Source organism: Myotis lucifugus, unplaced genomic scaffold, assembly GCF_000147115.1.
Source record: "Myotis lucifugus unplaced genomic scaffold, Myoluc2.0 scaffold_196, whole genome shotgun sequence".
NCBI lineage: Eukaryota > Metazoa > Chordata > Mammalia > Chiroptera > Vespertilionidae > Myotis > Myotis lucifugus.
In genome coordinates, this window is record NW_005871244.1 from 37,061 (window position 1) to 57,851 (window position 20,791).

Here is a 20,791-nt window from a genome sequence, read left to right on the forward strand (position 1 = left end):
CCCTTGTGAAAGGGTCGTTCGACCCCCAAAGGGGTCGCGACCCACAGGTTGAGAACCGCTGCTCTAGATCATTTGAGAATATTCTTGACAAAAATCATTTGATTTGTATGATTGGCCTGCTGCTGCTTCTTGGGATCTGGAGGAAAGTGTTGATTGTCTTTTGGGGTGTGTGTGTGTGTGTGTGTGTGTGTGTGTGTGTGTGTACTGTTTCATTCAGTGTTGTTCTCTTTCCCAGGATGCTACAAAATGAAGCGTCGTAGAACTTTCAGCACCAGTGACAGTTCAGATGGCAGTGAGTAGATCCAGCCAACGGCTGGTAACCCCTGTACCTATACTCCTAAAGGATTTCTCCTTTGACTTGAGGACCACCTGTTTCATCTTTCTTCAGTGGTTAAAAAATAATGTTTTTAGGAAAGAAAGCTTGGGGTACCATTTTTTTTTCATTTAAATTTCATTAGAAATTGATGTTAGGTGGGAAAATTGGTTTTATATGGCATATAGCATTTGTTTTTCACTTTTCACTAACCTAAAGAAATGCCAAATCAAATAATGATTTAACAGTTCTTTTTTACAAAGGAAGAAAAGTATAAGAGCATAAATTATAGGCCCTACAATTCTAATTACAGCTCAGGTACTAAATGTTTGACTGGATGAGTCATCATTTGTAAAAGGCAACAACCTTATTAACAATAGCATTTGGGGAAGTGCTGAAGGATATATACATTACTTGTTCTACATTTTTAGTTTTACCAGTTGCTTTTGCAGATATTTTTTCTCCAGGTGGAACATGAATCATGTTATTCCAAAATGTTATAAGGTATGATTATACCAAATCAAATCTCCTCAGCATTAGCATTGTTGAAGCTTTTGTACACTGGGAGGTCACCTATAAATGTCATTAAACTCCATTATGGGCTTTTTTGGTTGTAATTTAACTTTCTTCAGTGTTATGTATGAGATTACTATGTTCTTCTCCATCATATCTTTTATATTCTCTTGGATGGCATTTAGTTATATTAGCAGGTAATAAGTCTCTGTATTTTTTCTAATTATCTTTTGCAGGTCCTTCTACTTCTTTTACTGGCTCAAGGTATAGGAACAAGTCAAAAATTCCAAATGAGCACAAGAAATCTGCTGAGGTGAGATCAGATATTCAATTTTTAGACTTAAAAAATAGCTGCCTTCTGTCTATATACCTACAATACCCAGGTCTTGGAGATGAAAGGAGTAAACTATGTGCCAATGGAAGGCTTGTTTCTGATGAGTTTTTGTTTTGTTTTTTAAGAAAGATTCAATTCTCTTTTATCCTTTGGGAAAACAGTAATCACACTGTGATTTCATTTTGGCAATTACACTTAAATGCCTGGCTTTAGAATATAAAGCTTCCCCTTAGCCAAGAAGTCAAAGGGAGCTAGACTTGGGGAATTGGGAAGGACCCAAAGATCTGGCCTATCATTGTAAAAAGCTAAGTTGGTAGATGGGAGACAGTGCAGGAAGGGATAGATGAGGAAGTTGTGGATGGAGAAGGGAATGACTGACCAGGTTGGAGATCTGGGCTGTGGTGGGTCCTCACAGCCTTCAGAACACTGACAGCCCAAGAAGAATGTGTTACTCCTGGTGAGATCGGTCATGTTCTGCCCCAAGGGCAGGAAAGTGCCAGAGCGTACTTGGTAATGGTTTAGTGGATCCTGTAGACTTTTTCTCTGTGATAATTAAATGAGAAATTGACCTGCATATCTTCACTTCTACGAATAGACTTCCTTGGCTGCAAAGGAAAAGAGAGTGTGTTAGTTAACTATTGCTGCATTATAAATTAGCACAAACTAGTGGCTTAAAGCAGTACACATCTATTATCTCAGTTTCTGTGGGTCAGGAGTCTGAGCACAGTGTGCCTAGGTTCTCTTTTCAAGGTCTTTCAAGGCTGTAGTCAGTGTGCTGGCTGGGCTGTGTTCTCATCTGGAGGTTTGACTAGGGAAGAATTTGCTTCCAAGCTCTCTCAGATTGTTTGGAGAATTAATCTCCTTGTAGCTGGAGGGCTGAGGTCTCTGGATTATTTTGCTAGCTTTTGGCAGAGGACTACCCTCCACTCCTGGAGGCTGCTTATAGTTCTTTGCCATTTGGCCTTCTCCATAGATCCTCTCAAAACATGGCGGCTTACTTTTTCAAAGCCAGCAAGGGGAAAGTGTTTTTGGTCCAGTCTGCTAAGACTGAGTCTTACGTAACATAACATGATCATGGGAGTGATGTCCCATCCCATTTGCTACATTCTATTGATTAGAAGCAAGTCACAGGTTCTACCTGCCCCCATTTGGGGGAGTGGGGAACATTGCTTTAGGGTGTAAGCCAGAGTGAGCATCTCTCTCTCCCTTTCTCAGAGGTCACTTTCCATTTTCATCTTTTGCCAGGGATCTTTCTAGGCTCAGTAGAATATCAGAGTGTGTTTATATGTGTCTGTGTCAGACAGAAAAACTTAGGAAAAAATGCACATAAACAGGAGCAGAATAAATTCCCTATCTCTCCAAAGGAGGCCTTGACTACAGAATGGTGACAAAGAAACCTTGCTACTTTCCTACTGAGGACAGCCAGTCCTAGAACATAGAGTGGCTCAAGAGCTTTGGTTCTTAAGACCTGTTGCTTCTAGGTCAGTGAGAATAAGTCTTTTGTTGCAAGGCATAAGGGGAATTGAGCGCCTGGGAGCAAATTTTTTCATTTATATTTTACGTGCTGTTATAAAACAGAGAACCAGATATTATAGAACAATATAGAAACTTTACCACCATTTAGGTTCATTTACACCCCCTACCTTTATTATATAATTGTTTTAAATAGTTTCTGTACATACACAGAATTACATTCAACATTGTTGGAATATTTGCTTCAACCATCAAAAATTATTTATAAAACTCAAAAAGAGGATAGTCTATTATTTTATTCTTGATGTTCCAACTTTCCTTTTGTTCATTTACCTTCTGTTTGAAGAATTTCTTTTAGCCACTCTTTTAGGGTAAGTCTTCTAGTGATAAATTCTTTTAATTTTCTTTTATTTGAGAATGTCTAGGTTTCACCTATGTTTCTGAAGGATATTTTTACTGATATAGAATTCTGCTTCGAAACACTTTTCTTTCAGCATTTGAGAAGTCTGCTGTCATTCAAATAGTTGCTCCCTTACGGGTAATCAGTCATGTCTTTTCCAGTTGCTTTCAAGATTTGTCTTTGTCTTTTGTTTTCCAAAGTTAGATTGTTGTGTTCTTGGGCATAGATTTGTTTTGGTTTATCCTGTTCGGTGTTTGATCAGCTTCTTAAGTCTAGGTTTATATCTTATGTAAAGTTTGCGAAATTTTCAGCCATTATTTCTTCAACTATTCTTGTCAGTTCCACCTTCTTTCTCCTTTCCTTGGGACTTCAATTTCATGAATGTTATCTCTTTTGTTATTTTCCCACAGGTCCCTCAGACTCTTCAGGGTTTTTTTCAGTGTATATTGTTTCTGTTGATCAGATTGCATAATTTTTCTTATTCCCTTATTCTTTGTTCTGTTAATTCCATTCTTCTATTGAGCCTATCCCCGGAGTTTGAGTTATTAAATTATTCCATTTCAAATTTTTCATGTGGTTAGTCTTTATATCCTCGATATCTTTGCTGAAACTTTCAATTTATTCATTTCACAAAAGTGTTTGTAATTTCTCACTGAAGCATTTTTATGATGGATGCTTTAACAATTCTTGTCAGATAATTCTAACATCTGTGTCATCTTGCTGTTAGTGTCTATTGTCTCTTCTCATTCCCAGTTCTTAGTTTGATGAGTGACTTTCCATTGTATCCTGGACTCTTTTGGAATTATGTTATCCGACACTAAGTCTTATTTAAACCTGTTTTATCAGGCCTCCATAATAACCAGGCCGGTGGGGGAAGAGGGGTGCTGACTCTTATCACCAGTTGCAGAATTCCTAGGCTGTTAGCCTAGTTCTCTTATCTCTCTGGGAAAGGAGGAGGGTTATTCATAACTTTCCTTACTCCTTGTTGCCTACCTGATAGCAGGGGTGGTGGTGGTGGTAAGGCAGGGGTCCTCAAACTTTTTAAACAGGGGGCCAGTTCACTGTCCCTCAGACCATTGGAGGGCCGGACTGTAGTTTAAAAAAAAAACCTATGAACAAATTCCTATGCACACTGCACATATCTTATTTTGAAGTAAAAAAAAAACAAAATGGGAACAAATACAATATTTGTATTTGCATGTGGCCCGCGGGCCGTAGTTTGAGGACCCCTGTGGTAAGGGTACCACATTACTGATGGGCTATAGTGACAGTCAGGCTCTCTACCCAGTCTCTGCTGATATCACATTGAGGAGGAGGGGCACCTTGTGATTACTGGGTGGGAGTGCACGTCAGGGCCTCTCAGGTAGTGTCCATGGACACCCCAACAATCTCCTTTTTGAATAAAACATTTTAAACATCTTTTTTTTTAAATATAATTCTCACACCATACAATTTATCCATTTAAAGTGTATAATTCAGTAGGTTTTAGTATATTCACAGAGTTACGTAACCATTGCCACAATCCAAGTTTATAACCTTTTCATCACCCCAGAAAGAAACCCTCTTACCTATTAGTAGTGATTCCCCAACGCCTACTCCCAGCCCCTGCCAGCCACTAATCTAATTTCTGTCTATGGATTTGCCTATTCTAGATATTTGATATAAATGGAAGCATAATATATAGCCTTTTGTGTCTGGCTTCTTTCATTCTGGATAACATTTTGGGGTTTCATCCATGTTTTAGCATGTATCAGTACTTCATCTTTTTATTACTGAATGATATTCCATTGTATAGATATATCACATTTTATTTATTCATTAGTTGATGAACAATTGGATTGTCTCCATTTTTAGACTGTTAAGAATAACACTGCCATGAACATTCATGTACAAATTTTTCTGTGGACATTATGTTTTCAGTTGTCATGAGTAACACCAGGTGTGGAATATGGTAATGGGCTATATGGTAAATTTATTTAACCATATGAGGGAATGCCAGATTTTTGCCCAAATAGGTTTCATCAGTTTACACTCCAGTCAGCAGTGTATGAGGGTACCAGAGACTTTGAATTCCTCTAGTGACCTTGGCTTTGAGCCTTCCCTTTGTGCTTGTCCTCAGAGAGATTACCTTTTGCAGCTCTCCTAGCTGTAAACCACTATTATCATGGGAGGCATTTAGCATGGTGGTGTAAGGCATGGGGGAGGGATGGTGTTCTTTGGTCTTTGGATGGCACAGTGGTCCTGAGTCTGGGGGTGGGATGGGGGAGGTGGACTTAAGGGGTAGGGCTTTTTGGATCCCACCCCATTTCCCCCTGTCTACCTGCAGCAGGTATCCTCTGGTGTTCTCAGTCTACGTCCTTGAGGTTCTTCCTCCTGTAAATGAAGGCTTGGCTTCTCCCTTAGATCACACAGGGAGGCTGAGTCTGGGTGCTTTTCCTTTCCCCCCAGCACTGATGAAATGATACCAGTGCCCTCACTTGATATCCTTCCCCTGAAGATGAAGCCTTTTGTTCAGTAAAGGAGCCAGGGGCCTCGACAACACCACTAGGGGAGCATTTCTCCAGGTTTTCCCCCATCTTCCCTAGGAGAGCTAGGTTGGGTGTCTAAAGAAGCCTACAAGAGGGTGGAAACCTCCTATGGGTACAGCCCCAGGAATGTCCTACTCTCAAGTAGTCCCCATGTGGCCCCAGCAATTCATCACAATTTCTAGTTTAATGTTCCTACTGTGGCTTCTGCCCTAGGTAAACAAATGCTCCTACCCTTTGTCGCCCTGTAGACATGCCTGTCTCTGAGTTGGCCATTTGTCCTATGACTCCTCTCTCTAATGGGTTCACCAAAAAAATTAATTTGATGCCTTCCCTGCCTTCTTTTTCCTATAAGGATGGGTTTCTTCTTTCTGACCCTCTACAGGTCCAAGATGAAACCTTGTCTATTTACTGGGTGTTAGTGATTGAAATGCAATATAAATTATTTTTTCTGGGCCATAATTGGCTGCATTAATAGATACATATTGTCTTTGATGTTTAGTGCTTTGGTGAGATTCCTGTACATGCCTTTCCCTGATTTCTCCTCTAGAGAAGAGTTTCCTAGGGGTGTGTGAATCCCATGTAGGGTTCAGGAGCTTCGGTACCTTCTAAAAATTGTATGCAGACTTTTAAGGGTATGTTTTTATCTGTAATTTTTTTTTCAGGCTACTAGTCTTCATTTGATTCTCAAAAGGGCTCATGCTGCCTGGCCAGTGTCGCTCAGTGGTTGAGCATTGACCCATGAACCAGCAGGTCATGGTTCAATTCCTGGTCAGGGCACATGCCCGGGTTGTGGGCTCAATCCCCAGTAGGGGGTGTGCAGGAGGCAGCTGATCAGTGTTTCTCTCTCATCAATGTTTCTCCCTCTCCCTTCCTCTCTCTCTAAAAAAATCATTAAAAACATATTTTTAAAAGGGATCCATGCTATTAAAGATGTTTTTTAAAAACGAGTTGCCCTAAAAAAAACACATAGTACTATATGACCAATTTGAATTTGTTAAGAAGTCTTCCATTCTTTCTCAGAGCCAGGATATTTTCACCTATTAGTCTTACTGGTCTATAAAACATATGAACCTATCTTAAAGGATTGGCTGCATATCAGCTGTAAGCTCAGAGTCTCACTTCTTATGTCCCAAACTTTCATAGCAGCAGAGCGAAAGCTCATATATTTTAACTCAGCAGAAAGCACTGCAATACCCTCAAATAGAGCCTGTTTACATCACTCTGTTTTTCTAACAAGCTTGATTATTTTGTTTTCTGGCATGCAGAAGATAAAAAGCACTAAGCTTGCAAACACACACTTATTGCACAAGAAGGGACATTGAAGGATGGGAAAGAAACTTGCAAAGCAAACCACATATGTCATCTCTTATGTGAAAACTGCCCAGATCTCCAAGTCAAACTCAATTACTCCCTTTCCTCCATTACCAGGATGCATACAACTCTGATTGGTACGGGGTAGGAGGAATAATCCAACCTACCTAAGCAACCCCAAAGTACATTGCTTCATGGCAATTGATGTTCCAGTTAATGTCAGCCCATAGCTATCAAAAATGTCCCATTTACTTTTTATAAGAAACTTGAGAATTCAACCATTTGAAAACTATTTCCATGAAAAATATTTGCATTATTTTTAAAGTTTTAAACTTAGAAATTACATATGCTTTGCTTCATTGGAAAAATCAATGTGTGACATAACGTGTTGACAATACTGGGTACCTTTGTTACCCTATACGAATAAGCTTGTATTCTTTTCTAGGTTTTCTCAGCTCTGAGTGATTGATTCTTCTAGATAACCTGAAAATTTTGCCTTAAGATTGTATAATTCTAAGAAAATCGCTTAAAGTTAACTCTCTTTAGTTAAATATAGTTACCGTGTTTGCAGCTGTTTTGTTTCTTTGTGCTTTGGGGATGACACATCTGTTTGTGGTCAATTATGTATAGTTTCAGATTTAAGTGGCTATGAACCAAAACTGATCAATCTCTTTCTGATTCGTTCACAAGGACCAGACAGTGTTCCCCTTTGTGTCATACAGGAAGTAAATGTTTGGCTTTTCCTCTAAAAAAAAAGTCACAGAAATGTTCAGACTAGCTGTGCTTTAAGAAACTGCCCACTGAGAGATGTTAATGAAAGCAGTAAAAGGGCATTTTCATTTAGTGGCTCTAGCAGGTTAAGCATTGATATTCTAATTGAATTCATAGTGAGGCCTCCTTTGTTTCTGCAAGCATCTGAGAGGCCAAGATGTGCATGCACTGTTGGATTTGGCATAGTTTCTGGGCTGTATGTTAGCCTGTGAATCCCCTCTTTGACCATAAATGAGCAGTTATCTGGTAAGTATAAAGTCTTTTTGTTTCAGGAACTTTTGGGGAAACTACCAGTGCATATAAAATAGGCACACAATTAAGAACGTGTAAAACTTCTCAACTTCATTACCTAGGTCAGTGGTTGGCAAACTCATTAGTCAACAGAGCCAAATATCAACAGTACAACGATTGAAATTTTTTTTGAGAGCCAAATTTTTTAGACTTAAACTATATAGGTAGGTACATTGTTATTAACTTAATTAGGGTACTCCTAAGGCTTAGGAAGAGCCACACTCGAGGGGCCAAAGAGCCGCATGTGGCTCGCGAGCGGCAGTTTGCCGACCACGGAGTCCTAGGTCAATGTCAGTATCCAGATCCCTCGTTCATAATCTTCAATTTAGCAACAAATGACCATGTTTTATTTTGTGAAGTTTCTGTGTTAGGTTTGATCAAATCATTGAATCGATACCCTTCCCCTGGGAACTGACCTTTAGACCACTTTCACAACCAACATTCCCTTTCACTGAGACCACATTCCACTTGCTAAGACCATTATCCTTCCCCTCCAGACCTTTCCAGGATCTGGACCCGCCCCAAGAATTCACCCAGAAAAAGCCCGCCTAGAGTCCTTTAAAACCTCTGACTTCCCATCCCTGGGTGCTGGTGCCATCTGGGCCTTTTCTTATCTGGTATCCAGATGACCTAATAAATTCATAATTTTTAACCCCTTTTGGCCTCGTGCGTTCCTCCTTCGGCGACCCTAACATTCTGCATTACCTCATGGCCTATAGAACGTTGGTTAAAGTTCCTGATGGAGCTCTTGCCTGGGAACCCTGTCTTTGGGAGCCAAACCATGCACGTTTTGGTTGAGCCTTGATCTTCTTTACCCCATCAACATTTACTATATGGACTAGATAGGAGAACTCGGCTGTATATTTTTTTCTGCTTTTAGAAATAAATCGAAGACTATGATGATAATCAAATAACTGCAGCCAGGTTTTATTTAGCAGTAACCATGAGCCCAGTACCATGCTAAGCCATTTATGCAAATTCACCCATTTAATCCTTAATAACAATCCTTCTGAGATAAGTGCGATTATTATCCCCATTTTATAGAGGAGTAACAGAGAGTTTAGATAACTTGCCCCAAACTATTAAGTGGTGAACCCAGTAGACAAATTCAGATAGTCTGTCCTGGGACCCATTTTCCTTTATTTTTTTAAATATATTTTTATTGATTTCAGAGAGGAAGGGAGAGGGAGAGAGAGATAGAAACATCAATGACTAGAGAGAGTCATGGATTGGCTGCCTCCTGCACACCCCACACTAGGGATCAAGCTCACAACCCAGGCATGTGCCCTGACCAGGAATCGAACTGAGACCTGGTTCATAGGTCGATGCTCAACCACTGAGCCACACCAGCTAGGGCCCATTTTCCTTTCTATAAAGATTTTTTTAAATCCTTACTTGAGGATATGTTTTTATTGATTTGAGAGAGAGAGAGAAAGGGAGAGAGAGAGAAACATTGGTGTAAGAAGGAAACATTGATCAGTTACCTCCCATATACACCCCGACCAGGGATCAAACTCACAACCTAGGTATGTGCCCTAACCTGAAATCAAACCTGCAACCTTTTGGTGTATGGTATGACACTTCAGCCAACTGAGTCACCCAGCCAGGTCCTTTAAAGATTTTTAATTTTATTTTTAACTATATTAAAACATCTGCCTGGTTCAAACATCAAACCATGAAACAAAATACATTCAGAGAGATCTAGCTTTTGTCTCTCTCCTCCCTATTTTCACCCTACCCAGCCAGTTAACTTTTTTTTAAGTTTTAGGTTTATCCTTTTATATTTTCCCTTTTTTTATTGTCTAAAGTTTGACATAGTCTCCTTTTTCCCCCTCCCCCCCCACCCATCCCTACCCCAGGCAAGCCCCCACCGGCCCAGTGTCTGTGTCCATTGGTTATGCTAATATGCATGCATACAAGTCCTTTGGTTGCTTGCTGAAAATAATATACAAATTGTGTGTGTGTGAGTGTGCCACTATATGTGTATAAAATTCACACCCTCACCTAGCCAGTGTGGTTCAGTGGTTAAGCATTGACCCATGAACCAGGAGGTCAGGGTTTGATTCCCTGTCAGGGCACATGCCGGGATTGTAGGCTCAATCCCCAGTAAGGGGTGTGCAGGAGACACCCGATCAGTGATTCTCATCATTGATGTTTCTCTCTCTCTTCCTTCCTCTCTGAAATCAATAAAAACATTAAACACACACACACACACACACACACACACATACCTCTAACCAGAATACACTATAGCTATTTTATTTGTCTCTATTTTTTAAATACATTTTTTAAAAAGGGGTTCATAGGTCAACACTCAACTACTGAGCAACACAGCCGGGCTGTATTCATTTTAAAAACCTAAAAAATGCCTTTTCTTATCAGAAGCAGATTCATGAGGCCAGCTGGTGAATACAGGGTTGGGGCAAAAGTAGTGTACAGTTGTGAGTATGCAAAACACAATTTATTCTTCTATTATTGCTTATTATATTATTTTATATGAGCAATGGTAAGTCTACTTTTGCCCCACCCTGTATATTTCACATCACTTTGAAGATATCTGCCTGAGTACTGAGCTTACATTCCTCTCTCCTCTTTAACATTTTATGTTCTGCGTCATGCTTGAGATATTTGACGTCTATATAAGATAAGACAGACTCTGCCTTGTGTAAAGATGCATCTCTAGAAACCTTGGATCTGATGCTGTTTAATCTGGTCAGCTTATGAAATTGAAATCAGGCTTATAAGTCTGCTTTTTCCCCCTCTAAAGGCAGAAGGGGAAAATTATAATAGTCATTGGATTTAGTCTTCATTTGCTTAAGAAAAAATAGGTCTAAAAAAATAGGTCTGAGTTGATTGGTGTTCTTACGGTCCCAAGTTTCCCAGACTTCAAAGAGCGCCTGTTCCTGGAGGTTTGGTATTTCTAGAGTCATGCACAAAGGCCAGATTTAATTGGCCTCTGCTTTTCTGTCTCTTTATCTGGAGTCTTCAAGTTGTTCTTCTGTTTGGTAAATATGTGTATTAGTTTCCTAGGGTTGCTGTAACAAATTACCACAAACTGGGAGGCTTAAAACAAGAAATTCTTTTTCAGTTCTGGAGGCCAGAAGTCCAAAATTGGCCAGGCTGCACTCCTTCTAGAAATTGTAGGAGAGATTCTGGTTTTTTATTCTTCCAGGTTCTGGTGACTGTCAGCAGTTAATTAACTTGTAGATCAGTGAGTCACTCCAATCTCTGCTCTGTGATCACACTGCCTCCTTCTCCTCTTCTGCCTCAAATCTCCCTCTGCCATATTCTTGTATAGCTCCCTCTCCCCCCCAATATTCCAGGATGATTTCTTCATCTCAGAAGTTCTTAAATGTACATCTGTAAAGATCTATTTTCCAAATAAGGTAATATATACAGGTTCTAGAAATTAGAATGTAAACAGATCTTGTTTTTGGGGGGTGGGTGCACCATTCAACCCACTACAATATATTTCCAGGTTACTTATGACACTATGCAGGACAGATTTTTATCAGCAGTTATATTAAACTAGAGGTCCAGTGCACGAAATTCATGCACAGGTAGGGTCCCTAGTGGCCACCGGCCAGTGGCCAGGGCCTCCCTTCATTTCATGCCACCCCATGGTGGTCAGCACATGGCATAGTGAGCAAACAAACTCTCGGTAGGTCAAACTCCTGAGGGGACACTTTGCATATTAGACTTTATATAGAGAGATATGAAGACATGACTTGTGCTATGTGATTAGATACTGTGGTGTTATTAAACCCAAAGCATGTTTTATAGTCACTTGATTTATATTGTGAAGTATAGCACATAGAAAATAATGACATGGTGCCCAGCTGGTGTTGCTCAGTGGTTGAGCATTGACCCATGAACCAGCAGGTCATGATTTAATTCCCGGACAGCACATGCGCAAGTTGTGAGCTCAATCCCTGGTGGGGGCTTGTGGGAGGAAGCTGATCTGTTTCTCATTGATGTTTCTATCTATCTCTCTCCATTCCTCTCTCTAAAATCAATAAAAACATATTTTTAAATGAAATATTTTAGGAGGTTGAAAAATACTTGGCTCTAATATTCTTTTTTTTTTTTTAATCCTCACCTGAGGATATTTTTCCATTGATTTTTAGGGAGAGTGGAAGAGAGAGGGAAAGACAGAGAGAAACATCAACATGAGAGAAACATATTGATTGGCTGCCTCCTGCTCAAGCCCCAAGCAGGGCCCAGGCCGGGGAGGAGCCTGCAACCAAGGTACATGTCCTTGACCGGAATCGAACCCAGGACCCTTTGGTCTGTAGGCCAGCGCTCTATCCACTGAGCCAAACTGGCTGGGGCTATAGAGCTAAGATAGGATTCCCCACACTACAGTCTTTTGTAGTTTAGCACATGTGTAAATTGTGACCACCACTTAACCACTGGCTCATTAAAGGCACTCTAGTAATTTATAGAAATGGATTAGAGCAATGGTTCTCAACCTTGGCTGCACATTAGAATCACCTAGGAATCTTTTTAAAATCCTGATTTCTGGGCCTCCCTCCTCCGGAAATTCTGTTTCTTTGTTATGGGGTGAGGCCCAGAAATCAGGATTTTAAAAAGATTCCCAGGTGATTCTAATGTGCAGCCAAGGTTGAGAATCACTGGATTAGAGTGTTCAACAAAATGGTTGATTCTCTTTCTTCCACTAGCCACCCAGAACACTGAGCTCTGTGAAAAACATGTTAAATGGCTATGTCTATGATCTTCTCTTATCCCCTTATACAAAGCATTATGTATTAAATCACCAGTTTTTGTTTTCTGTAGATTTAATTTTTCCCTGCAGAGCACCCAATTAACTTTCATTGGCTAGGATTCTTGGTTAAGAAGGTCATATTGTTGCCACCTGGCCACCAGCATGTTTAAGGTTGGTGTCCTTCTCTACTTTGCTCAGATCATATTACTAATTCTAAATCAGAAGTGGGAAACCTTTTATCTGCCAAGGGTCATTTGGATATTTATAACATCACTAGTGGCCGGGTGCACAAATTTGTGCACATTGAAAGGAAATTAATTAGAAGAAATATTTTAGTATCACTATTTGCCCTTTATAATAGAAGTGTCAACCAAATTCACGATCGACAATGACAGATCAAAGCACACATGTGCAATTGGCGCCAGTGAGAGCTTTATATGTATTGTGCATGCACAAGTCAACTTAGCCTTTTATAGATATAGAATAAACTTGCTTAATTAGACCTGCTTTCTGATGTAGCTAAACTTTTTCCAGCCCAGTGAAGCACCCCAACTTCTCTTTCAGGTAATTGTCAGCAACACAGCAGTAAATATCAACACAAAGCACATTATTATTAGAGATCACTCAGGGAGAACAAAGGGTAAAATATTTAACTGCAGCAGTGTTTGACTATATTCTGCGCAGTGAGAAAACCTGAAGTCATTTTCAAGGCCACCATTTCTTTCTTCTTTTCAGTCAGGTCAAGTTTCTAAGCTTTCTAAATCTCCGTTTTCCAGCTAATGAAAAGAAAATAGGATTCCACCGAGTCTCCTATCTACCTACTCTAGGACTTCTGTGAGGATCAAATAAGATGAGGCACAGGAAAACGCTTCACAGACATTTGGTTAAAGTGCAAAATGTTTGCACCTGGCTATAAAGCAAGTCGTGTTCCTGGGCTGAAGAAACTCCAAGGGGGCTAGTCTCTAGGGAGAGGAAGCCAGACATTGCTACGTGACAGCATTACCCGGCACCCACAGCCACCGTTTCTGGGTTTGGCTGGGCTGTGGGCCGCATTTTGTGCCATGGGGTCTTGTCAGCATGGGCTGTGATTTGGTGGGCTGTGGCTCCGGGGTGGTGGCATGGCCTGTGTCCCACTTGGGGGAAGCTGAGTGTTGTTTTGTGGGCACCAGGTCTGTGGTGCTGTTTCTTTGTAAATGGCCAGTGCACATCACGGCAGCTCCTGCGTTGAGCATCTGCCCCCTGGTGGTCAGTGCGCATCAATGCGACTGGTCGGACAGTCAGACACTTAGCATTTTATATATATAGATTCGTGGGCCATTCAAAATTACCAACTTAAAAATTAGCCTGCTATATTTAGTCAATCATTTAATTAATGCACCCCTAATGCCTTGGCAGGACCAGATCAAATGATTTCAGGGCCCATATATGGCTCCAGGGCTAGATGTAGATCTTCTTCCCTAAGTGAAACCAACAAGCATTTGCAGAGTTGTCCCTGGAAAGTAGCAAATGGAATGAGTCCTTATTCATTTAAATGGCATCATTTGGTTATGTGATAGTTCAGTTCTATACTCTGTGAAATGTCAGTTTAAAAAGAACTGTACCAACTGAGATTTAATTGCTTCATTGGAAATGTTCTGTGCCTCTACTTTCATGTTACACACAGTCTGGACAGTGTTTCTCCTCAGAGAACCTTTATTAGTATTAAAGGCTAAAATGTTTGCTCAATAGCATCTCTTCCTTTGATCTTCTAGAAACGTGGGCACATTTGTCTTCAGCCTGCAAGTAGTTTCATTTTTTTCAGAATTAGAAATTAGTACGTGAGGTATGGACCAGTGTATGTTTGCTTTCATGTGAAATTGTATTTCCTTGTTGCTTAGATGTTAACTGGGGCTCATCACTGACATTGTTGCAGGACTAATGGCATACTTAAGAACTCATGCCATACTTTTCTTTCTGTTGTTGAAAAGGCAAAATCACAAAGTTTAGGTGCCACCACCACTGAAGTCATGTTTCCAGGCTGGTGAGCACATCTCTGTGCCCCTTAGTCACCCGGGGCCCTTTCAACTAGTACATCAAAGTTGAGATGGATCTTCATTCCCTTATTGTCAGTACCTAGTTGTGCTTAGGGTACAGAAAATGAACTATAGTGAATCTCTTTGTTTCCTCAATCTAATCACAAGAGAACACACAAACCCAAATTGTAGGGACATTCTATCAAATACATGACCGGTATGCTTCAAAAGCCAAGGTCAGGAAAGACTGAGAAATTGTCACAAATTGGAGGATACTAAGGAGACATAACTAATTGCAATGTGGGATCCTGATTGAATTCTGGAACAGAAGGACATGGGGGAGGAGGGATTAGTAAAATTTTAATAAGGTCTGTAAATTAATAGTATTGTAACAACGTGAATTTTATTATTTAGGTGATTATATGCTTGTTATATATGATGTTAACATTAAAAGAGACTATGTGAAGGGTGTGTGAGAGCTTTGTACTATTTTTGTAACTTTTCTGTAAGTCTAAAATTATTTCTGAGTAAATAATCAAAAAATAAGGTAATGGCTAAATAAAAAATTGTAAGTTATCAGAGGGATACTTGTTGCTTAATTTTAGAGAGTTAAGGATGATTTGTTTTATACAAACTTTTATTTAGAGTAACCTGTATTGTTCATTTAAATTCAAGGAACCCAAGAAAATAATTCAGGAAGGAACCCTTTGTTTACTCTTTATTAAATCCAGAGCAAACTGGCTTCCCTGTCAATACTTCAAACCTCTTCCAAATAGGAGTTGATCTGACCATTTAGGAAGTTAGAGATGTCTCTCTTGTTGAAGTATGGAGTTGGTGGGTCTTTTTAAAATAACATTAAATGTTTTTAGTTCATTCATGCTGTGTGCAATGTCTTCCCAGGTGTTCCGGAAGGACCTCATCAGTGCCATGAAGCTGTCAGATTCTCACCACATTAATCCTGACAGCTATTACCTCTTTACGGATACATGGAAAGAAGAATGGGAAAAGGGAGTCCAGGTACCAGCCAATCCAGACACACTTCCGCAGCCTTCCCTCAGGTATGTGCATGCTTGCATCTTTGACTTAGGGAATGAATGTTCTTGTGTTTATCTGTGTGCTGCTTGGGGAGAGACATTGAGTGGCTAATTACACATTTCTAATACAAAGTAACATACCCTGATCACCAGTTCACTCAGACCAGTGGCAGAGTATACCAGGCTAGGATAGGTTAGTAGTCGAAGTCAGGGTCATTTATTTACAGATAAAATATGTGCCCATTTACAGGATAAAACTGTTTAATGTCCAATCCTGAGATGTGATAAGATTTTGGAGACCAGGATTTCCAGGTCTGACTCAACAATCAATAGCATTTATTAGTATTTATTAGAGCATTAATTACATAACCCCATAATAACCCTATTAATACATTACCCCATGACAACTTGTTTCATTATAGAAGGACCTTATAGTGATAGCATCTATAAATAGAAGGCCAAAACACTTAGAGTTTGTAAAATGCATGAACACAAATGAAAGGGGATAGCTGTAACAATTAGGTTGATTATAAGCACATAACCTTCATTTGCAAAGACTTGAGAAGAAAGTTCAAATAGAAGAGGATTTTGGTTTTGTGGAAAGGGGAGAGGACTTTTCTGCCAGAGGAAGTAGTAAGTTCAGCTCAAGAGTAATGACTGGTTTTGGGAGCCACTTTTTCTTACTCATCTTTGTGTTCCCAGTGCTTTGCAGAAAGGCTGGCATGAAACAAAATCTATACTTATAATAGGGCAATATGCAAATTGGTCGGGATGCCATCACATAATGACCGATCAGCAGGAGGGCGGGGCAGTGAGCTACAAGCAGCAGAGAGCTACAGGAGGGCGAGACAGCGAGCTACGTGCGGCAGAGAGCTATGAGCGGCGGTGGGGCGGGGCGGCCAGCTGAAGCAAGTGGCAGCAAGCTACTCGAGCACGGATTCATGTGCAGGTCCACTAGTGCTTGGTATAAGTTTGAGTGAGTGAGTGAATGAGTGAGTGAGTGAGCGAGCAATGGAAGAGAGGGAAGGAAAGAGATAGCAACAGATAAAGGGGTTGGTGGGACCTCTTGGATACTATGAAAAATTATGCATCTCATTGTACATCTATTTCTAGTGCATATTAGGTTCATAAAGGGCAAAAATCACATCCTTGAATTTCATTTCCTAGTGGTAATGAGGGTACCACCTTCTCCTGTGATGTCAGTGGCGGAGGCCACATAGGGAGCAGTAGTAAGGTGCTTTTTCCATTTCCAGTGAGAGAGGTATCAGTGGAGGCTTCATGGGGATCCAGAACTCCCAGCCTCACCCAGCAGTAACAGAGAGTCCCTACCCCTTGGATGTCAACAGACATTTGTTTTGAAAAAAAATTAAGGGTAGCCCTAGTCGGTTTGGCTCAGTGGATAGAGTGTTGGCCTGCGGACTGAAAGGTCTCAGGTTCAATTCCAGTAGAGGGCATGCAGGAGACAGCCGATCAATGGTTCTCTCATCATTGATGTTGCTATTTCTCCCTTTCCTTTCCTCTCTGAAATCAATACAAATAGATTTTTTTAAAAATTTAAGGATCACTGAACAATCATAACTTTCCCCATTGATTATTAAGGTTGCTTTTCACAATTTCAGCTGCACAGTCATTTTTACAGTAACATACTACTGTGTAAAAGCAAGGTCACTTGTAATCCGTAATGACAGTAGATCAGTAGTTTTTTGGAAGGGGACAGTGGAGCAGGAGGGCACAAGGAAACTTTTGGAGGTGATGGATATATTAATTATCTTGGTTGTAGTGTTGGTTGCAGAGATGTGTGTGTGTGTGTGTGTGTGTGTGTGTGTGTGCGCGCCAAAACTTATTAGTTTGTACATTTAAAATATATACAGTTTCATGTATGTCATTTATACCCCACTAATGTTATACACACTCATTTTATGTATATAAACTATAAATTACAAATAAAGGAGTATATAGATGGGTAAGGAAATGTGATTTAGGGCACATGAAGAAAGACACAACAGCATGGCTCAGTGGTTGAGCATCGGCCTATGAACAGGAGGTCATGGTTCGAACCGGTCAGGGCACTGCCTGGGTTGCGGGCTCGATCCCCAGTGGGGGACATGCAGGAGGCAGCTGATCAATGATTCTCTCTCATCATTGATGCTTCTATCTCTCTCTAGCTTCCTCTCTGAAATCAATTATATATAGAGAGAGAGATATAGATATAGACATAGATATAATTTTTTAAGACAACAAAACGTGACTATAGGCTACCTAACAGCAGAACTCCTACTAGTCAAATAGTAGGTTTTCAATATACAGTTTTTATTATAAGAAGAATAAGACAAAGGAAGCAAATTGGAAAATGGGTAAATGTTAGGAAAGAAAATTCATGGTGAACCAAAAGATATTATGGTGAGAAAAACGAAGAAGATAGGAAGGGAAGGGCATAAAAACAAGAAAGATTAAGGAATAATAGCAAATAAGGGCTGAACCGTCCATTTTAACCACCTGCCTTTCCTATACTAAAAGTAAAAAGATTTTTTTACACTTGATTGAAAAAGTTTAGTGTAAGTAAACATGCATTACAACTAATGAGTGACATTGTAAATCAAAATAGAAAAGTAGTAGGTAGAAGGGCTTCGCTAAGTTCCAAGTTTGTCACATGACCACCATGGGCTTTTATAAATGTGCTGCTTGATTTTTTAAAAAGATTTTTCAAAAATGAGATATAATTTATATATATATATTTTGTCAAGATAGAATTCACATACCATAAAATTCAATCTTTTAAATTGTATGGTGGTTTTCAGTATACTCACAGAGTTATGAAACTATCACCACTATGTAATTCCAGTTTGGAGGCAAGAAGTCCAAGTTCAAGTTGCCACCAGGATTGGTGTCCAGTGAAGCCTCTCATCCTGATTGTAGACAGCTGCCTTATCTCTGCATCCTCACATGGCCTTTCCCTTGTGTGCATGCAGAGAGAGAAAGAAAGAGGAAGGGGGGCGGGGAAGAAAGGGATGGATGGATATACATCTGCTATCTCTTCCTCTCTCTTCCTCTTCTTTTTTCCCCCTTCTCTTATAAGGCTAACAGCCCTATCAGATTAGATCCCCACCCTTGTAATTCACTTAACCTTTGTCTCCTTATAGGCCCCATGTCCAAATTCAGTCACACTGGGAATAAGGTCTTCAGCATATGAATTTGGGGAGGACACAATTCAGTCCATAATAACCACTTATTTACTTTCTGTCTCTATGGATTTGCCTATTCTGGACATCTCATATAATGGAATCATACAATCATCTGTGGCCTTTTGAGTCTGACTTCTTTTTTAAAATATATTTTTATTGATTTTTAGAGAGGAAGGGAGAGGGATAGAGAGAGAGAGAAACATCAATGAGAGAGAGACATAGATCGACTGCAGGCCCCCTGCTGGAGGTCAAGCCTGTAGCCACGAGGAATCTTTTGAAACTAAGTTCAACAAATAAAGATGGTGTTGACTCCCATTACATGTTTTTAGGTAGACTGGATGATTTCATTGCTAGTTAGTAACAAAGAAGCTTTAGGAAGTTTCTGGTAGGTGTTCATTTGCATATTTAAACTAGTTTCTATTGCAATAAGGTTCCAGTAGAAGGAAAACTGTTTCATGTTTGGTTGAAAGGAAATATGCATCTGATCTTCTTCCCAAACTAGTTCCACATTTAACTGAAGGTAGAGCCATCCTTTCAGAAAGACTGCTTTTTTAGTCTTTTGGGCTAAAATTCTTAGAGTCATCTTTGATTCTTCATTGCCTGATACCCCATATTCAGTATTAAAGACAGTCCTCTTGTTTTACTTTCAAAATATAATGTACATTTCATATAGTAAGTCAAGGGAAGAACAGCCCCTAGTCAAAAAAGAACACAAACCTGCATCTCACTGCTGTATTTCATCATCATGCCTCTCTTCCCCTCACTCTCCTTGCCCCCTCTTCCCATAGCTTTCTCATTCCATTTTAGGCAGCAGCAGTCTGCCATCTTGCTTTCCATTATGAGAATGCAGTACATTTATCTTACTTAAAGTTTAAAGCAGTCCTTTGACAGTTTTTCCAGTACTATTGCTGTATAAATTGTTTTTCCAGTTACTGTTGCTCCCAAACTTAGCAGCATCAAGCAACTATGTTATCATATTCATGGATTCTGTGGGTTGGGAATTCAGACAGGGGACAGGGGAATGGCTTATCTCTGCTCTACAATGTCTATGACCTCATCCTAGGAAGACACAAAGTTTGAGGGTGGCTTAGCAGCTGGGGACTGGAATCATCTGCGGGCTTATTCACTGGCATGTCTGTCACTAGCATGATGGAAAGAGTGCACGTGGCCTCTTCATGTGATTTGGCTTCTGCACAGCATGACAACCTCAGCATAGGCAGACTTTTTACAGGCTCAGGGCTCCACATGCACGTGTTCCAGCAAGCAAGGTGAAAACCGTATTCCCTTTTAAGACCCAGCCTTGCAATTCTCATAGCATCACTTCTGCCATATTGTGTTGGTGAAAACAGTCACAGGCCCTCCCGGATTCAGAGGGGTCGGGGGAGGGAACAGACTTTACCACTTGGTGCAGAAGTGGCAAAATCACATTGTAGAAGGGCATGTGAGGTTTTGAAAATACAGTCTGTCACAGAGGTTGTAAATAATTGTCCTGTTTAACTGATGAGGCATGAATTCTGGTAGAGAAGCAGTCAGCCCAGAGTGGCAAGATTAACAAGGGGCATCTTGGGAAACTACTCCTAGAGATATTACTGCAAGGGGCTCCTATTTAGTTAGCTTTTAAATCATGTATTTCCAGCCTTTAAAACCATGGCATTATGATATTTGCGCAATATCTGTGCTGTCCACAAATGATTCTAATTCGCTCATTAGGAAACGAAGCATAGTATCTAAATACCAAATACTTAGACCAACTGAAGCCACACTGAGGACTTACTGTACGTAAGACACCAGAAGAGACCATATGTCAGCTTAGAGTGGTTGCGGCTTCCTTTTCTTGCCTCCTTGGTGTCATAGCAGTGTTCATATGGGCCAGAGGTGGCAGGTAGCCAGCCTGTCCTGAGGA

At 40.2% G+C, this 20,791-nt stretch overlaps 1 protein-coding gene across 2 annotated transcripts in view; it reads left to right on the top strand.

Annotated features, from left to right (window-relative positions):
* Positions 1-234: 234 nt before the first annotated feature.
* Positions 235-20,791, top strand: part of JADE3 (jade family PHD finger 3) — a 44,266-nt gene continuing 23,709 nt past the window's right edge. The window contains exons 1-3 of one of the 2 annotated variants that reach the window (XM_006097131.3): positions 235-292; positions 1,063-1,139; positions 15,573-15,730. In XM_006097131.3, the coding sequence (XP_006097193.1) occupies positions 247-292; positions 1,063-1,139; positions 15,573-15,730 (281 nt within the window). In that variant the 5' untranslated portion in view covers positions 235-246. Of the gene's footprint in view, positions 293-1,062; positions 1,140-12,729; positions 12,832-15,572; positions 15,731-20,791 lie in introns of those variants that run through there. The other variant, XM_023760961.1, reaches the window with a different exon arrangement.